Source organism: Procambarus clarkii, chromosome 45 (genome assembly GCF_040958095.1).
Source record: "Procambarus clarkii isolate CNS0578487 chromosome 45, FALCON_Pclarkii_2.0, whole genome shotgun sequence".
Taxonomy (NCBI): domain Eukaryota; kingdom Metazoa; phylum Arthropoda; class Malacostraca; order Decapoda; family Cambaridae; genus Procambarus; species Procambarus clarkii.
In genome coordinates, this window is record NC_091194.1 from 1,123,666 (window position 1) to 1,141,799 (window position 18,134).

Consider the following 18,134-nt stretch of genomic DNA (forward strand, 5'->3'; position numbering starts at 1 on the left):
TACTGGGTTTACATTTTCCTCTGGGTTTACAGAGGCTAGATATAGATAGCCCATGATGAGGTGTTGAGAAATAAGGAAGTGCCAAATCAGTTTTTCTATTTGGTTGCTTGCATTTATTTATACAAAGAGCTGCTGAAAGTGAAAGCTATGATCATATGAATGACTATACAGTACAGTATTGTACTGTATTGAAGACGTAGGAACAAGTGACTTTCCTTGCCCCTTACATGGCACAGCTATTGAAAAGTACATAATGGTGTAAATCAAATGTAAAAAAGTGCATATAGCAATTGGAGCAAATAATGATTGAAACAGTGTAGTTGGGGGGGGGGGGGGGTTAAGGGCAGTTGTGCTGCTTCACGCACATTGCACCAGTCTGTTCATGCTGTGCCGATCTGTTTCCTTTGTAACGCTCTGTTCACATTGCATCAGCCAGCTTTTCTAAGATGTGCAGGTCTGAGAATATCTTATCACTTGTTCTCATAGGATCCAAAAATATGTAGCTTTATATAGTTTGTATAATTAAGAGCACAGTCATGTACTATTTTTCATATATGTAGTTTGTATCATTAGATATACTGTACAGTATTAGCATAGAAGACTGGAAATTATGCACTTGTTAATTGTATGTGCACTGTGGAATTAAGGGGCACACTCATCATGTTACATTTTTTTGCAATTTGTGGAAAAATTGCACACAGTGTGGTACTGTCTTATCTCTCATCGTTATGGTTAGTCAGTAGTTGATGACGCGTATTCGTGGTGCAACAACGCATTTCCTGACTTGTATCTTGTATATTCTATTTCTGGTTATGACCATTTATAGAATTGGGATGTGGTTGGACATTTTGTTGTTTTAATTCTGTATTAAATATTTGTTTTGTAAATATTAAATTTAGAGAATATGATTTGTATTGCTTTACTATATTTAGGAAGCTGGTAAACTTGTTTAATTTTTCTTATGTTATTTCTCTTTGACTTATTTGCTGGTTCCAAATGATTATTCAAAATCCTGGAAGTGTCTTGGAAAATAGTTATGGAAATTGGCGAAAATGCTGTAATACAAAGCCTTTAACATTTCAAATTCATGGATTTTAAGTGGGTGGATTTTTACCATTGTTGAGAAAATCTTCATGATAAAAGATGATTTTGGGGCTTGTTCTTCTATCATGTCTTCTGTCATCCTTATTACTGTTTTCATTCAATATATTTTGTTCTTAAAACAAATTGGTATTTAAGATAACTGTACTTTACTGTACTGTTTATTGAGAAAGGCTTCCTAAACAGGAGGATGGGCTGTTGAGCCATTCAGCTGTTCAACCTGCATTATTACTTACATAATTCTATGGCTTTACATTTACTAGATTTATTCCTTCTTAATATCCCTGAGGCACTCGGTGCCTATTCAAACTACCCTCGTCGAATGAAATTCAATGTTATTCCTGCCGTTGATGGAATCCTCCTACAAGTTAATTTTTGTGACAAAAACCAATGGTATCCAAAGAGGTACAAAGCTTCTTGCATAAGTTTGAGTATAAAACTAACAGATTATTCAATGTCTGTACGATAACTGGAGAATGCCTGTTTGCTTTCATTACCCTTTCAAGATTTATTTGTAAAAGTCTGCCGAGAAGAGCCCTTTTGTTATTTAGCCATGTAGACCTCCTGGTAGCAGATTCTAAGAAACATTTAAAAAAATTAAGGATGGGTTGGGGATTTTGGGTGACCTTGATGAAGATTTTGAAAACCAATAAGTGTAGCTATCCCAAAATCTCTGCACACATGCCCTGGTGCTAAGAAATCATCTCTGAAGTCTTGGTTATATTGCAGTGATAACCTATGAAGTTTTGCAATTGAGTTTTATATCTGTGATCAACATTTTCATTTGGCATTCAATATCTTAAGCATCTTACTTTAGAAGATGCTTTTTATATACACTATATATATATATATATAGTATGGGCCACATAGTGTTTTAGAATTTAGGTAAGTTTTGTCCTAGTTTGATTATGCATCGCTCATGAATACTAATGTTAATACAGTAATTGTTCATTATTTTCAGGTCTAAATAACAGCATCGATTCATGATGCAGTGCCTACGTGTGGTGCTGTTTGTGATCTTCGGTACACTGGCTTGGGCTTCACAGGATTGTAAAAACAAGATATCATGCTCGGATTGTATTCAAACACCAAATTGTATGTGGTGTGGAAAATCAGGGGTAAGTTAAAAAGTTAATTGCATTGAATATTTAATGTCCTTATTGGTTTCTTAATTTACATGTATTTAATCCTAAACCCTCCATACAGTATTTAATCATGTATTTTTAGTTGTATAGACCTGACAGTTATGGTATTAGAAGATATCAGTTCCTCAGTCTCTTTTTGATCCTACCCACTTGGACTTGCTGGTATAGGGACGGTTTCGCTTCTTGCAGGTTGGCGTTCGATTCCCGATAATTCAGTTGGTTGAATTTCCTTCCCTCCATTTTATCCAAGATTCTTGTCCTTGTATCCTTTCCAAGAGCTATATAATCATTTTGTACTGGCTTAACACTTCTGATACAGTAATTACCTTCCCTGTCCCACTTTCTTGCTGGTAAATAAAGGACAGTACAGTTTATCCAATAAACACTAACTAAATATGAATATGTAGAACTATTATTCAAATGTATAGATATCATATGTTGTAATTTTTTTACAGAATTTTACTGATGCTGATGAAAAATATTTGTCAAGATGCATCAAACGAACAGACGAGGTGGCTTCCAGATGGCGTGCTGCCTGTGGTGCAGATAGCATTAATGAACCTGGGAACTACTTTGAGATGGTTGATGATTTTGAACTGACGCAAGCTGGTGTACTGGCTGGTAGCGGTAGCGGCAGTGGCATTGGAATTGGTGGCAGTGAGAGTGGAGAAGCCGTGGTGCAAATAAAACCACAACGGGTCACCATGAAGCTCAGAGTCCGTAAGTTGTGTGCTGCCATATAATTTACTGTATTTTGTTAGTTTAATCCATAAACTAGTGTTGCGATGTACCATAAATACTGTGTGCTGTATCACCCAGCACTTGTTGATGGTGCAACTACACTTATTTTAAACCCAGTGCTTTTCCACATTTTGGTCTTTAATTCTTAATCGATAGAAATATAAAATTTAACTATATTTCAGTAAATATGAAGGGTCTCAGTTGGGTTTGTAAGGATCTCTCAATCGGGAGTTCCGGGTTCAAATCCCTGGCGGGACAGAAATGGTTGGGCATGTTTTTCTATCACTTTCGGTCCAGGACGGACAGAAATGTCGTTGCGTCTCCATCTTCTGAGTTGTGGTTTGGTCATCACTTAGTTTTCAAATGTTCACAAATATGATTTCTTTAGTTTGCTCTGAAAATAGAAGTAAAAAAATAGCAATTGAAGGTTAATAAAATCTTTGGCTGCTCCAGATCTCTGTATACTGAAATTATACTGTGCTTTACAAAATACTTTATCACAAAAATAATAAATATACCGGTACAATATTTTTCTTCAGTTATCATAAATTTTGCAACCTTGTGTGAGCAACCTATTGCAGTTTCATCTTGTTGCATGTATATTATTGCTCTATTCCTAAATGAGAAAAATATCTTTCAAATGTGGCATTATTGTCACATTATGATACATTAACAATGCTTAATTTTGTCATTAATTTTGTAATGTGCTGAGTTTCAATGAAAGTTGGTGTCAGAAATACTCCAAATAGCTCTGATCATTTAAATTGTGGAGTACACAAAGATGCAAATCATTATTTGTAATCAAGACATTGAAAAGGTAATTGTTTCATAACGTTGCACGCTGCGTGTTACTCAAAATCCCATGGGTATTTTCTCATTTTTTATTTTGCTTTTTCTGAGCAGAAGAGGCATACAGTATGCAGGTGACCTTCAGACAGGCTGAAGATTATCCAGTGGATCTCTACTACCTTATGGACTTATCTAAGTCTATGGAGGATGATAAAGAGTCTCTCTCCAAGCTTGGTGCACAACTGGCTGAAGAGATGCAGAAAATCACCAAGAACTTTAAGCTTGGTTTTGGGTCTTTTGTTGACAAAGTTGTCATGCCCTATGTCAGCACTGTTCCAGAAAGGTAAGGTGTATTATATTTGATTCATTTTAACTATAAAATGTTCACATCAAATACATTATTACCTTGCATCTTAAAGGTATTTTATGATATTTTTCTAGACAGTGATTCTCAAATATTTTGCTTACATGCATAGTTTACTTATAAAACATGCTGTATTAGCAGAAATTTAACTTCACTCATAACATACAATGGAAATTTACATTTTTTCTTAATAAATTGTATTTCATAATTGTCTTATGTTAATAATCCTTGTAATGTTTTGCTGAAAATATTACACATTAAATTGTATGGTGGGTTCTGCTGATAAACATTTCAATTTGCTCTGGTTAATAGATGGGGTCTCTTTGTTTAGGGTCATTGTTCATTCTCGATGGTTGTTGTGATTGGTTACTATTCTTTCTCCATCCTCATATCCCTTCCGAGTGCTTTCTCCTCATAATTACCTTACTCCCCCCCCCCCTCTAGTCTTGCACTCAATTTTACTTTCATAAATTGTTAGCATCTTGACTCCTTCAGCATGACAAATGGTCTGCTTGACATCTTTACTAATCAGAATTAGGGAAATTAAATATATATGGAAATCCTTCAGGTTATGGAACATTGTCTTGTAGTGTAGCTCGAGATTAAAAGGCACATGGGTTGGTGCACAGGAAGGAGATGTGTCCACCTCGCCCAAACACTGTAGGTGCTGTGCAGTTGCATAACCAATGAGGTTTATGGTACTGATAGGTCATAAATTACAAGGTTGCTATTGGAATAGCAAACTTTGTATTATGGAGCAACTGATAAGTAAAGCAGAAGTTTACATTATATTTGAACGTTGTTTTATGTAACGTATTTTTATTGTAGTTCATAGTATGTTGACGTGCTATTATTTCCAGGCTTCAGGCTCCTTGTACGAATTGTGCATCTCCTTATGGATTCCGAAATGCGTTGCCACTTACTACCAATGCTGAAGCTTTTGCTGTAAGTCAACTGCCTAATGTTATTGTGACCTAGATTAATAATTTGGTTGCATTCTGAAAATTTGAAGTTATACTGATGCAACTCTCTTGAGTATTTTGAAATGCAGTACAGTTGCAATACAGTATATTATTCTGTATGTGATCTTCAGTTCGGAAACTATTATACACAAAATTTAAATTTGTATGTAATTGATTATGCTGATTGTGAGGTATAATATAGCTATACTAGTAATTTGTTTGTAAACCAGGTGAGAAGTTTATAATATTTAGAATTAGTTTTTCATATACATATACAATTTTATATAAAATATACAATTTTTCTTCTGTGTAGCAAGAATAACCAAAGAGGTTTCTCGCGGTTCTTTCACTGATATCTCTTGTAGATCATGCGCTTATTAATAATGGTTTCATTACTGTTTCATGTTCGTAGCGAGAGGTTCAAGATGCACCTGTATCTGGTAATTTGGATGCACCTGAGGGAGGTTTTGATGCTATTATGCAGGCCATTGTATGTCAAAAGCACATCAATTGGCGACAGGAGGCTCGCAGACTTCTGGTGTTCTCCACTGATGCGGGCTTCCATTATGCTGGTGATGGCAAGGTAATGGCATAGTTTTGGGGTAAAATGTCCTTTCCTGTACTGTGCAATATATTGAAAAAAATAGTTTTAAATTATGCTAATACAGTTTTTAGAATTGGGACACACATAATATAGTGGATTATAATTATGTATAAGGTATAATTTACCTTATATTTCTGATATGGAACAGAGTTAGTAAGAAATTTAAGATATTGGGTAGACAAGATGCAAAATTTAGCAACTTCAATTTCCCAGGCTTATCAACTCCCTGTTTTGCCATTGCTGTTTGCTACAGCAATTAAAACTACATTAATTAAAGTACTGTATTTAATTTTTATGGTGGATTTGAAGTACCATAACTATCTTGGCTAATGCTTATGTAAATTGCTTGAAATATTGTATTGTTTGCAAAGGCCATGTAATTCTCCATTTAATTGTTTTTATAATTGTAATTAGTTTGCAGTGTGTACAAATACAGCATGAAGGCACTTCTGGAGCCAATGGGACAAATGCATTACTATAGGAGAAACTTTTGCCACTGATTAGGTGTCCAATTAGTCCCCCAATACAGGCATTTAAAAAGATCTGCAGGTATAGTTATTTTTCATCCAAATTTGTGAGATTTGTATTGAAGTGGAGCCTTGTTACATTAATTGTTAATGCTTTCAGCTTGGTGGTATTGTTAAGCCCAATGATGGTGAATGTCACATGGATCTCAAAGGGGAGTACTATACACACTCCACACTCCAGGATTATCCTTCAGTGTCACAGGTAATCTTTGTTGCATGCTATTCCATGATTCATTTTTACTAAACTTTTTTGTTGGTTGATAGGACTCATGTTTCGTCCACCACCAACCCAATACATATTGTATTAACATGCACAAAATCATGTCTCCTTTACCAAACTACCAGTATTTGAGTCACTCGATAAATGACGGTGCCTACCAAAATGGTTTTACCACAAAATATCCTTGTAAGTTCTGTTCATCTCATATTCCAGAAAATAAAGTAATCTAATTTTCACAATTTATATTCAGAGAATGCTGCCGTCATATTTAAATCCTGCAACAAGAGGACCAATAAATTTGTATTTAGTTTTAGTTGCTGGATGTTGTATATTAGAATACATCTTTCAATGCTTCAAAATAAAGTATTGGTGGGCCATAAGAAAATGTCATGACTTTCATAATATAGTTTACAGGTAATAGAAATATCTTTGTGGCACAGATTTATGTTCAAATTGTTGCTATTCTAGATATTGTCAGATCTTGGGCAAAATATGTCCTGTCAGTGCTCGCTAATCTAAGTTGTATGTAAATTGCTTGAAATATTGTATTGTTTGCAAAGGCCATGTAATTCTCCATTTATTGTTTTTATAATTGTAACTAACCAAGTTACAATTATAATTGTATAATTGTAACTAATTGCTACCTCCATTCAAGTTAGCTAATATCTTTTCAATAATGTTAAAAAATTAACAAATTTGCATATTTTTGTACCCCAGCCTGGTTACTCATGTAGTTTACTCTTGCTCCCGTCGTTAACCCTCTTGCTCCCATCGTCAACCTTTTACTTCTGCTGTTTACCCCAGTAATCCTGCTGTTTACCCTCTTATTCCCACTGTTTACTTGAAAATGAGGAATGTGAGTTCATTAGGATTACCATAATTTTGATTACCGAGTTCTTATTGTATGAGAAATTGTAATTTAAGAGTAGACAGTGTTTTTCTTGGTATGCTCTCCTAAATTTAACATTTTGCAGGATTTTGTTCTTTGTTTCCATGATACTGTATTTTCATTCTTTATTCTATCTGTCCTTTCAATACCACACGTTTCTCCAGATTCTGCTGCTCTTAACATTGAATTTTTCATGATGTGATGCCTGATCAACTTTTTAAAACCATCACATGTTTAATATAGTTGGTTTGTTTCTCATTAGATATCGGTATATAACACACATAATACAGGTATGGTCTTAAAATGTATCATTAAGTTTCAAAATTCCTTCCAATTCAATTGAAAAATGTCTTGGTGCATAAAACTTTGCCTATTATTTTGCAATCAGTCAAGTTCCCCGTTTTTGTGTCATGGGCTTTGTTTCCTTATCAGTTAAGTTAGTTTTGTAGTTATTGAGCAATAACTGTTGACAACATTTCTGAAGTGACTTTCTTGAGTATTTCATTGTTTATTAAAATGTATGCCTTTTTATGTTACAGATAAACCAAGTTACTAAGGAACACAAGATGAACTTGATTTTTGCCGTCACTGAAGAGCAGTCATCAGTATACTCTCGTTTGTCACAAATGATTGAAGGATCTAGTCAGGGTGAATTGACAGCAAATTCTTCCAATGTCGTTGAACTTGTCAAGCGGGAATACAATGTAAGTTGTTGTTGTTAACAGCTGATGCACATTGTTGATCCAGGGGTAATGTTGATCCGAAGATAGGATACACCGTCTGTACAGTGTACATAGATACAAGATTTTTGGTATTCATGGTGTAATAGGTGAATTATGCTCCTTTGTGTATGCCTACCTGTCAAATAGGTCACCTTATCTTTACATCCCAACATCCCAGTTGTAGCTGTATTGTCTAGCTATTGAGAATATTCCTTTAATTCAGTTTATCAGAATGAGTCATTATTAGAATTTGACAGCAAGCAAATAATAAAGGTAGGTGTACTGTAGTAATAATTGTTCGGTATAAACAAATTATTAATTTTGCTAACTATAGTAAAGCCTAACTTTAATATAATTTTTTATTAAAAACAAACGCACACTAATGATTATTTTGTAAATATCTCACTAGCCCGAACAAGTCAAATAGTCAGTTTTAGTAACAAGTACTGTATTAAAAAAAAATCTGCAGTCCCTCCTGTGTAAACAATAGTCAGTCAGTCTTTCTAAGGTTCAATTCCTTGGAGGACTTCAGTGTGTTTCGAGCTCATTATTACTACGATCTGCTGTTGTTTTTGGCTCTGTTTCTAGTGCATATATCAGTAACCTCGGGCTCTGATTTGAGCGCACATAAGTGTTTGGAAGATAGCTGCTACTTGTACTGTTAATGTATCTCCAATTATCTTGGTTCATCTTCCCACATGGAGCCCATATCTCATTAAGTACAAAATAAGGCTGGAAAAAGTTCAGAGGTATCTCACCAGACTAGTACTATAGGGAAGAAATGGTAGGCATAATTACTTCATACGAAATACTCGAGAGAATAGACAGGGAAGATAAGCACATACATATTCTTCATGTGTGGTTTGCTTTGGCAAGATTTTACACTGTCATGAAGTCTTAAGAAGGTATGAATACTTTAAACACTGTATTATTCAATGATATGTTATTTTTTCAAAATCATTATGAAAGCTGGGTTTAAGGTAAGATTTTTATGCAGTCATTGTGTAATGAATGCTTTAAAGTACAGACAGTGCACTACTGTACATTCATGTTTTCACTACTTAGCTCTGATCATGTTTGCTGAGGTGAGCATTGCTTTAACTGGCATGTTCTCCCAACCATTAGCCGTTACTGTAAATTACTGGAGGCAGCTGCCGGGGCCCAGGTCAACCCTGAAATGTTGCACAATATAAGTGTCGAGAGCCTGGAGCACTACCCAACACTTGGGGTCACAACTCAGTTCTTGGGTTGACCTGGGCAACAAAGGGTTGCGTCAATGAGGCCGACCCAGGAAATACATTCTAAGAACTTTGCCAGCCACCTTATTTGGGGAAGCGGTGAGGGCAACGTCCCAACCCACCCGTGCTGATGCCTCCCTTTCACCATTTACGATGCGAAGTTGGACGAGGCTCCCCCCTTCCCCCCACGCATCTAGCCCCCAGTGTTGGATAGCAAATGTGCATACATTCTCTTATAGCAATATAGATATTTGAAATTTAATTTTATTCTGAATATTTACAACATCTGGTAAATCATTATTTATTTTGCTGTACTATATACAGTACTGTATTCTTTTAATAAAAGATTGATCATTTCCTGCAGAAAATTACCAGTAAAGTGGAGTTGAAGGACAATGCCACAGCGCCAGTATTTATTCGCTACTTCTCCAAGTGCAAAGGTAGCACAGAGAAGGAAACTTCAGTTTGTCAAGGTCTGCGTGTGGGTGATCAAGTGGAATTCCGCGCCGAAATTACCGTATGTCTTGTTTATAGTGTCTTGTGCTTCAATAGCTATGTAAAACATTTAATTGATTCAATTATAATAATGAACAAAGAATATGAAACTCTAAATATGAAAGTCATTGAATTGCTGCTGTGCTTGCATTTATTAGAATAATTTAATACCAATGTGTGTGTGTCTTTCATGTTAACAAATTTCAAACGAAATAGGTTGAAAAATGCCCTGCGGATAGGAAAGACTGGCACCAAGTGATTGGCATCTATCCGGTTGGCCTGCGTGAGAACCTGACAATTGAACTGGATATGCTCTGCGACTGCCTGTGTGAGCGGCCAGGAAATGAGGTGGGAATCTCGAGTGATTTTTCTGTTGTGTCTGCTGCTGTACTTCTATCTAGTTTTTACTGTTTTTTAAAATTAGTTCCCAATTTTTCACAATACAAAATTGGATTTATTTTGTATTTTTTTTGGCTTATAGTCAAATGTTTAAGCTAATCAAATATAATAAGCTTTGGCATCAGGTTGTGTAGGAGAGTCTTGTCAAGAATACAACCCTAGAATGATTGTCATTAGATTTAAATACAGTACTATTTTTGTCGGTGTCTATGTTTAGGTGATATTTAAACTTTTCTGTGGTTGTTGTATATACGTTAGGTTTAGTCATTTTTTTTTTTTGTGTGTGTGTGTGTGTGTGTGTGTGTGTGTGTGTGTGTGTGTGTGTGTGTGTAAAATACTTCTGGTAAAATTACTATTGAAAGTGTAACAAGTGTAATTAATATAATTTAATAAAATTTTCTAAAGTATATCCTCTACCTCAGTATATATTGTGTTTTAGGAAATAGATGAGAAATGATTGAGAATGTATGGTGACTCCAGAGGTACACACTACCAACTGAACCATGAGCTGTGGGACTGCAGGCTCAAACCCATCATTATACAGGGCTATAGATGTCTCATTGGATTGTTCTGATATGATCAATTTAACACTTGTGTATGTTTCAGGGCTACATTTCTGGAGCTGAAGAGTGTAACTTGCATGGCACATACCAGTGTGGAGTGTGTAAGTGTGACCAAGGGTTCTTGGGCAGCAACTGTGAATGTGGTACCAACACTCCTCGGGGAACAGGCAGCCTTGACGACTCGAGTTGTCGGGAAACAAATTCTTCTGCTATCTGTAGTGGCCGTGGCACTTGCACGTGTGGAGAGTGCAAGTGTAATGAGAGGGATGAGCCAGATGAGGTAAGTTAGAAATCTAAATATTAAAATTTTCATCCAAGATTTTTAATCTCTTTCTATGAAAAGTGGTGGTGGTTGCCTGAAGGAAACGAGTACAGTGTGGATAGTGTTCAACCTCCCATCCCTCTTCCTCCTGATACTGGGAAAATTGTTCCCCATATCCTGTAATGTTTGATCAGGTCCTCCAGCCTTCAAAGTTCACACCTGAATCCATCACATTTTGCTATCTGTTGTCAGCATAATGAAATGACACCCCAAGCAATAGTATCCAAACCACACAGTGTGGAAATAGGTTTGATATAAGAGTGCCCAACACGGACCTCCCGCCTATTTATAAGATTTTTCATACCGTAACTAACCGTATTGTGTAAAATTAATACAGTCTACAGACCTATGTATTATATTATTTAGTATATTGAAGTCGACTTGCAATTTTTATTGTCAATTTGGGTGTGGAAATGTTTTGTTCTTAAAGATTTGATCATTATCGAGTGCTTTAATGGTTAATTATATACAAAAAAATCCGTTTTGGAAATTTAAAAATAAGGAATGACACAAATTGGTGTAGGGAGGGGGGGAATTAGAATTTTTGGCAGAATTAATTTTTGGTTGTATTGTGTATCTAAAATATATAAAATTTCTTGGCAAGTTGGTCGTATTTATGATATTCTTCGTACCGGGAAAACACACAGGCTATGATTAGAATAATTAAAAAAAAATGGAAAGTGGAAACTGTTCAGAATTGTAATGTAATTATTTTCTCAATGTAATAAAACAGATAAAGAAAATAAATTTATACAGAAATATTAAGCCTTCTTTAGGATCAAAACATGAAGTGAGGTGCAACAGTAAGTGAGCTAACATACAGCCATATTTATTGGTCATTACGGGCTATTCATGCCCGTGCCACCTCTTGGGTGGCTTAATCTTCATCAATCATTTGTTGATTTAAGCATGTAACGTACCAATACTAGTATTACATTTCAATACTTAAGAAAAACAAGATTGAGTAACCTACCTGACCTCTTGCTGTATTGAAATGCGTAAAATTAATATGACTGTAATTGCAAAGCATAAAGGCAACCTAGAAAATAGGATCAGTGGTGTTATATTACATTATTTGATGTCATGTTTTATGTGACTTCATTGAATTATTTTAATCTTAAAACTTCTCATTTTTGACAGGTTGTAGATGGCAAGTTCTGTGAGTGTACAAACTTCCTGTGTAATCGTTTCAATGGCTTGTTGTGCTCTGGCCCAGACCATGGTGAGTGTGTGTGTAATGATTGCAAGTGCAAGCCAGGCTGGACAGGGGAAGCCTGCAACTGTGAAGATAGTATAGAAAACTGCATCAACCCTGGTGAGAATTCCAAGTGTCTATATTTAATATATGCTGAAACCTTGATTTAAGTCTAATTGGGAGAAAATCTGTTCTATCATATCAAAGTTTTTGTAGTTTTTATAAAGTCGATATTTACACAGAATGCATTCAACTAGCATACCCTGAATATATATACTTTAGTACTGTAATGATGCACTCTCTCACCATGTTTATATCCCAAGATATATCCACCTAGGAATGCCTTTCTTGAGTGCTCCATTTAATGAAAGCATCTATTTTTCTACATACCTTTGATTTTAGAATGAGGGGGATGAGTTTCATTAATTGATCAAATAACTACATTAAGGCAGCCTAATGAAGTAATCGGTATAGGTGATGTGATGGATAGTCACGGCAGAAACATTGATGTATTCTTTCATCAGTTTCAGCAGTGATATATTTTCTTGGCAATTATAGTGTGTGTAGTTTGAAAACTTGTATTTCAAGAATTTTTAGCTTGGTAAATTTAAAATAAAATTTGACTTAAAACATTCCTAACTGCAGAGAAATCTTTGCATTTTTTCAGCCAATGGTGAAATATGCTCTAATCAGGGAGAATGTGAGTGTAATCAGTGCAAGTGTTTTGAAAATGCTGACGGCCGCTACTCTGGCAAGTGGTGCGAGGACTGCCCGGTACGTACCATATTTGTTACTCTTTTGTAAAATTTATATGGTTTAACTTCTGCTAGTCGTCAGCCTTTTAGTATTTAAGATGAATCTTTTTCTGTATCAACTTTCGAGGTATGATCAAGTCTTACAAAAGACAGTTCATTAAAGCTTGTTTTCCATTTGTTAAAACCATGTACAGTATATATTATTAGGATATATTATCTTGAGTTAGGCTCGGTTGGGTTAGGTTTGGTTGGTTTGAGGCTTCATATTTGTTGAAGTTGATGTGGTAACTTAGTTCCATTACTAGATAAATGGATCCAGTGTCTGAAGTGTGTCGTTATCCCACCTGTCCTCTCGAATGTTACTCTACATTTTTACATCAAAATCCGCAACAGACAAATAAAAGGGTACTATAACTCAGTGACTTACAAATAGTTATCTTTTGTATGCATGGTTGATAGATTAGGTTTGAGCATTTGGGTACACCATTTTCTGTCCATTGTAGCAACTCGGGAGAATGGGCTGCATTATCAACCTTCGTAGTTTATTCATTTAGGCTATGAATCGGTATTTTAGGTATTAATATAGAAATTCCAGTAGGAATTTTAAATACAGTACATAATTGAGCTCCTATGTTGCAGGTGTCCCACAATTATCAGTACAGTATTTGTTCCCTAAACATAACTCGGATTTTTGCCTTTCCACTCTGTTTCTGGTCAGGACAGTAACCCGATTTGAAATGCATGTATTGGCACAATATGTGCCCTAACTCACGATAGTAGCCATTTGGTTACTTTTTATTTCTTGTTCCATTTTTTTTCTCATCAAAATGAAGACACACATAGAGGAGGAAAACAGATTATGCATGTAAAAATGAAATGCTTTTTGTAAATAGTGGGGTGGAGTCTTGTACAGGTATTGAAATAAATGAGGAATATACTTCTCTCTTTCAATATTTTTATTTATTTATATATACAAGAGTTCTTACATTTCTTGTAAAGCCACTAACACACATAGCTTTTCGGGCAAGTTCTTAATGTTAATTTTCCCTGGAATATAACCCGCCAAATTGTTTAACAACCTGGTACCCATTCACTGCTGGGTGAACAGAGGTTTATAGTTAAAGGTTGACTCACAGTTAATCCTCCCCAACCAGGATATGAACCCAGGCCAAATAGCTCATGAAGCAATGGGCGAGTGTGTTACAACTGCACCATGGGGACAATATGAATACTGTACTGTATTTAGAACAGCAATACCTTTCATCACAACCTTGTATTGTAGCGGTATATACTGGTGGTGGTCTTGGTGACAGCGATGTCTGGTGATTGAGGTGACTGGTCAAGGATGGTGAGATAGTCTGTAATGATTTTTTCACGAGCTGTGCATTCATTTGTAAATTGTACCCCTACTTTTGCCTTTTATTCATAGCCAATGAAAAGTGTGGGTTATATTTACACACACGTTGTAGGACAGCACTCAATTCTATTTGAAGATCAGCCTTCACTTTGTATTGACTAGTATTGAACCTTAGTTTTAATTCCATATAGAAAACATTTCTTGAGATGGCTTGTGTATTGGGCTAGATGTCTTGAGAAGTGGGATGAGGATGCTTTGTTCAGTCTCCCTCATCAAGTAATAGATATACATATTTGTAGCTAACAAGAGGTATAGTATGTTAGCAGGAGGTAAACATACTGTAGCTAACAGAAGAAATTCTGTTCTAAACTTGGTTTTATAGGTTTCTATTACAGTACTTTTATTGTGCAGTCTTCATTAAAGTTAGTGATAACTACCTTATTCAGCTATTTAGTTATAAATGTATTTATTTATAACTCTAATTTCTGCATGTACCATGCAGCAGCCAGGATGAAGCAGGTATAGAGGTGTCTTGAGGTATATAAGTGTTACCATCCTTGTACTAGATCAGCGTTTCTCAACCTTTGTAGTCTTGAAATAATTCCAGGTCGTACTTTAGATAAATAGACACGGATTTCATTGTCAATTGAAAGGAGACAACTTCTGTGTTTGCTCTTGATGCTGGATAAATGAGAAAAATTAAGCCCAAAAGAACTCAAAAGTACATTGCATATGATTAGAATCGACCTACTTAGCGCTGTCTCTTGTGGAACCCCTAGTTAACTTGGGGTTCTGCAGAGCCCGGGTTGGAAAACGCTGCACTAGATGTTTGACATTTCCCAATTGCCTGCCACTCTCACTGTTTTGTTACTGGTATTGGGTATTTTACTGCACATGTCTTGGAATGATAGAATACTGTACTGTAGTTTGGTTTTCACATAGCGTGGTGTTTTTAAGGCACTGCTGAGATACAGGTACACCCGCTTCATTTCTGGGTAGCGCGTATTGTTACACGGATGAGCAAGTTTGATTTTATGTGGCTATTGCTGCTACTCATACAAAGTTTTGTAGAGTTCATAAGACTTAATTGGTGTCATCTGACTGTGTAATTGTATAATAACTTATATATTTACAAGATTCTTTAATGAATGTTATTTTACCACTTAATCATAAGCTAAGCAGGTTCAGTCATGTTCATTCTAGAAAGTCTTGAATCAAATGGAAATTGAGGTGGAAAGTGCTTTAAAATAACTAGCTACCTGGTATATAGTTTCCAAAGTATTGTAGCAAATTGGTTTATGATAACACATTCCTCTATATTTTACTGGTATCTATGTTAAGGTCAATACTTGTAAGTATTTTATTGGAAAGAAAACAAGACAGTAGTTTAACTAGCTGATATTATTTGAATTCATTATTTTCCTAGTGTATGATAGCTACCAGTTATGAATTAATATTCTACAATTACAATTTAGGAGATGGAAAAAACTTTTTATATCTTGGCACACTGGTTTTGCTTGTATTAATTTTTACTTTAAGCATCTATTATAGAAAATTTGTAGAATAGTGTATGCAACTTCAATATACAGTATATATATATATACAGTATTATGTATTAAAACTAATGTGATGTTTCCCTCTCCCCGTACTTGCCTCTGCCTGCCTGCCTGCCTGGTGTGTCGTTGTTCCCTTCTCCTTTACAATGGCTTTGAACGCCATGTGTTACCTTTACTTAATTACACATTGTGGTTGCCGCATATCACACTGATATGTCCACTACTTGCTTTCATTGTGTGGGTGGATCTATGTCCCTACCATAGACATGCAAGGGCAAGTGCGTACCATACAAGGCCTGCGTACAGTGCCAGGTGTTCGAGACTGGTGAGTTCACCCCTGAGGAGTGTATCGCCAACTGCACGCTCTTCAATGCAACACGTGTTCCTGAAGCCGGTGAGTACATGTAGTGGAAGTAATTTTTATCCATGACATGTGATTACAGCAAAGGATTTGCACTGTATATTAAAAAAAAAAACTAATTTATGAGGTGATCCTTGCTGTACATATATCATGGATAATTTAGTTATAATCTCTTGGTCTGAAGACTGGTTCACGAGCCCACTTGCAGGTTCTGAGAATTTCTCACCGTGCAGGCTTATGAATGTTTAGATTGAAAGATTGTGTCCTTATTCGTAGTTAATATTGATAGCATGACTATTTCCTTGTAGCTGTGTGGCACAGACTTAAAGTGTCTGGACTTTAAGGACTGTGTACAGTGTCGTGTGTACGAGACGGGACCTTTAGTTGAAGAGCCTGACTTGTGTAGTCGCTGCTCCCTTCTCTACAGCAGCATCACTGGCCGAGTCTTTGCCAACTATACAATTAATGTCACTGATTGGGTTAAAGGTATATGACAAAACAAGAGGGTTTTGATTTTTTGGCACGAAAGCATCCATTTTCTTGCTGCGCATTTGTGTGACGGAAACCGTAGAAACCATAGAGGTCTGTTAAGCATTTTTGTAAATATGGGAAGCATGTGTATGTGTGATAAGTGCTTTCAACTGTTCATCATTGTCTGTGTGTCATTACTTCAGAAGTATTGTAGGTTTCATAATTTACTGACTAAAGAAAACTGAAACAGTAGACCTTGAAACTTCATTATTTATCACAGTTATGATATATGAGACGAGTAACTTGCTTCTTTGTGTAGCAAGCTCTTGCCTTCTTTTAAGACTCCACAAATAATTTGGTGGGGCTTGGGACTTTTCTAGTTTTAGATTTTCTAGTCATTAATATTTTACTAGCTTCTTCTCGAGCAATTATTACTGTCATTTCCATTTTGTCTTCACTCTATAAATTTGGCAAACCTTGAGCAAATTGTCAAGTACTGTTCTAGTAAAGATTGAGATAAAAATCTTAATTATTATGCCACGCCGTTTCTTTTGCATGTATGGTAGATGACCTGACCTTGTGTTAGTTGACCCGACTGTGTTCTTCCTCTAATCTTGTTTCAATACATCTTCCAAGAACCTTTGGGATTTTACTTTCCTTCTCCTGTTACCTGTAACTATTTCTCTTTCCTGTTTCTTACTAGTTTTATGTAAGTCTAGTTGTCCTTGTAGGTAATCGTCTCCATCCTGTAATCACTTACACATAGCTTTCTTATTTTTACTAAGAATATAGAATTCAAATCAAAGGAGAAATTTAGTAGAGAAAAGTGGGTAAAGCATATGAAGCATATTGATTTAAAATCAAACAATTTGCTTCTCTAATGAGCAAAATATTTCATATTAAAACTAATGAGCTTTTACAATAGCTCCTTAAATTATACCACGGATTCTAGTGTTGATTTGCTAATTTTTCACTGGATCTCTAATTTAAATTAGTTGAGTATGTATATTCAAGTTATGGAGTGTGGATATTGTGTGTGCACAATGCCTGAAATAAGATTTGCATGGGTGATCTCGGCATTAGATATAAACCAGTACCTGTACTAAAAGAAAATAATTCTTAAGTTCATCTCTTCTTATGCTCTTAAGTTTGAGAGATGGTAGATCATTAAAAGGTCTTCATGACTCGCCTCAGTTTGAAATTAATCTGAATGTAGGACTGGTGATTGAGTAATGTTTTCTGTTATTATTGGCATTACTGTTTGTGTGTGTGTATATTGATTCATACTCATTCCTGATTTATTTTTCAAGGCCTAATTGATGACCACACTACACACACCCGAAGATGAAGAAACAGCA

General features: G+C 35.6%; 1 protein-coding gene across 5 annotated transcripts in view; it reads left to right on the forward strand.

The window, feature by feature from the left end:
- Positions 1 to 18,134, forward strand: part of mys (position-specific antigen beta subunit myospheroid) — a 28,522-nt gene that overhangs the window by 6,485 nt on the left and 3,903 nt on the right. For all 5 annotated transcript variants that reach the window (XM_045761469.2, XM_045761468.2, XM_045761472.2 and 2 more), the window contains exons 2-14: positions 2,063 to 2,219; positions 2,702 to 2,966; positions 3,891 to 4,119; positions 5,001 to 5,085; positions 5,515 to 5,685; positions 6,334 to 6,435; positions 7,882 to 8,046; positions 9,667 to 9,819; positions 10,014 to 10,145; positions 10,803 to 11,039; positions 12,222 to 12,396; positions 12,944 to 13,050; positions 16,209 to 16,338. In XM_045761469.2, the coding sequence (XP_045617425.1) occupies positions 2,085 to 2,219; positions 2,702 to 2,966; positions 3,891 to 4,119; positions 5,001 to 5,085; positions 5,515 to 5,685; positions 6,334 to 6,435; positions 7,882 to 8,046; positions 9,667 to 9,819; positions 10,014 to 10,145; positions 10,803 to 11,039; positions 12,222 to 12,396; positions 12,944 to 13,050; positions 16,209 to 16,338 (2,086 nt within the window). In that variant the 5' untranslated portion in view covers positions 2,063 to 2,084. The remainder of the gene's footprint in view (positions 1 to 2,062; positions 2,220 to 2,701; positions 2,967 to 3,890; positions 4,120 to 5,000; positions 5,086 to 5,514; positions 5,686 to 6,333; positions 6,436 to 7,881; positions 8,047 to 9,666; positions 9,820 to 10,013; positions 10,146 to 10,802; positions 11,040 to 12,221; positions 12,397 to 12,943; positions 13,051 to 16,208; positions 16,339 to 18,134) is intronic.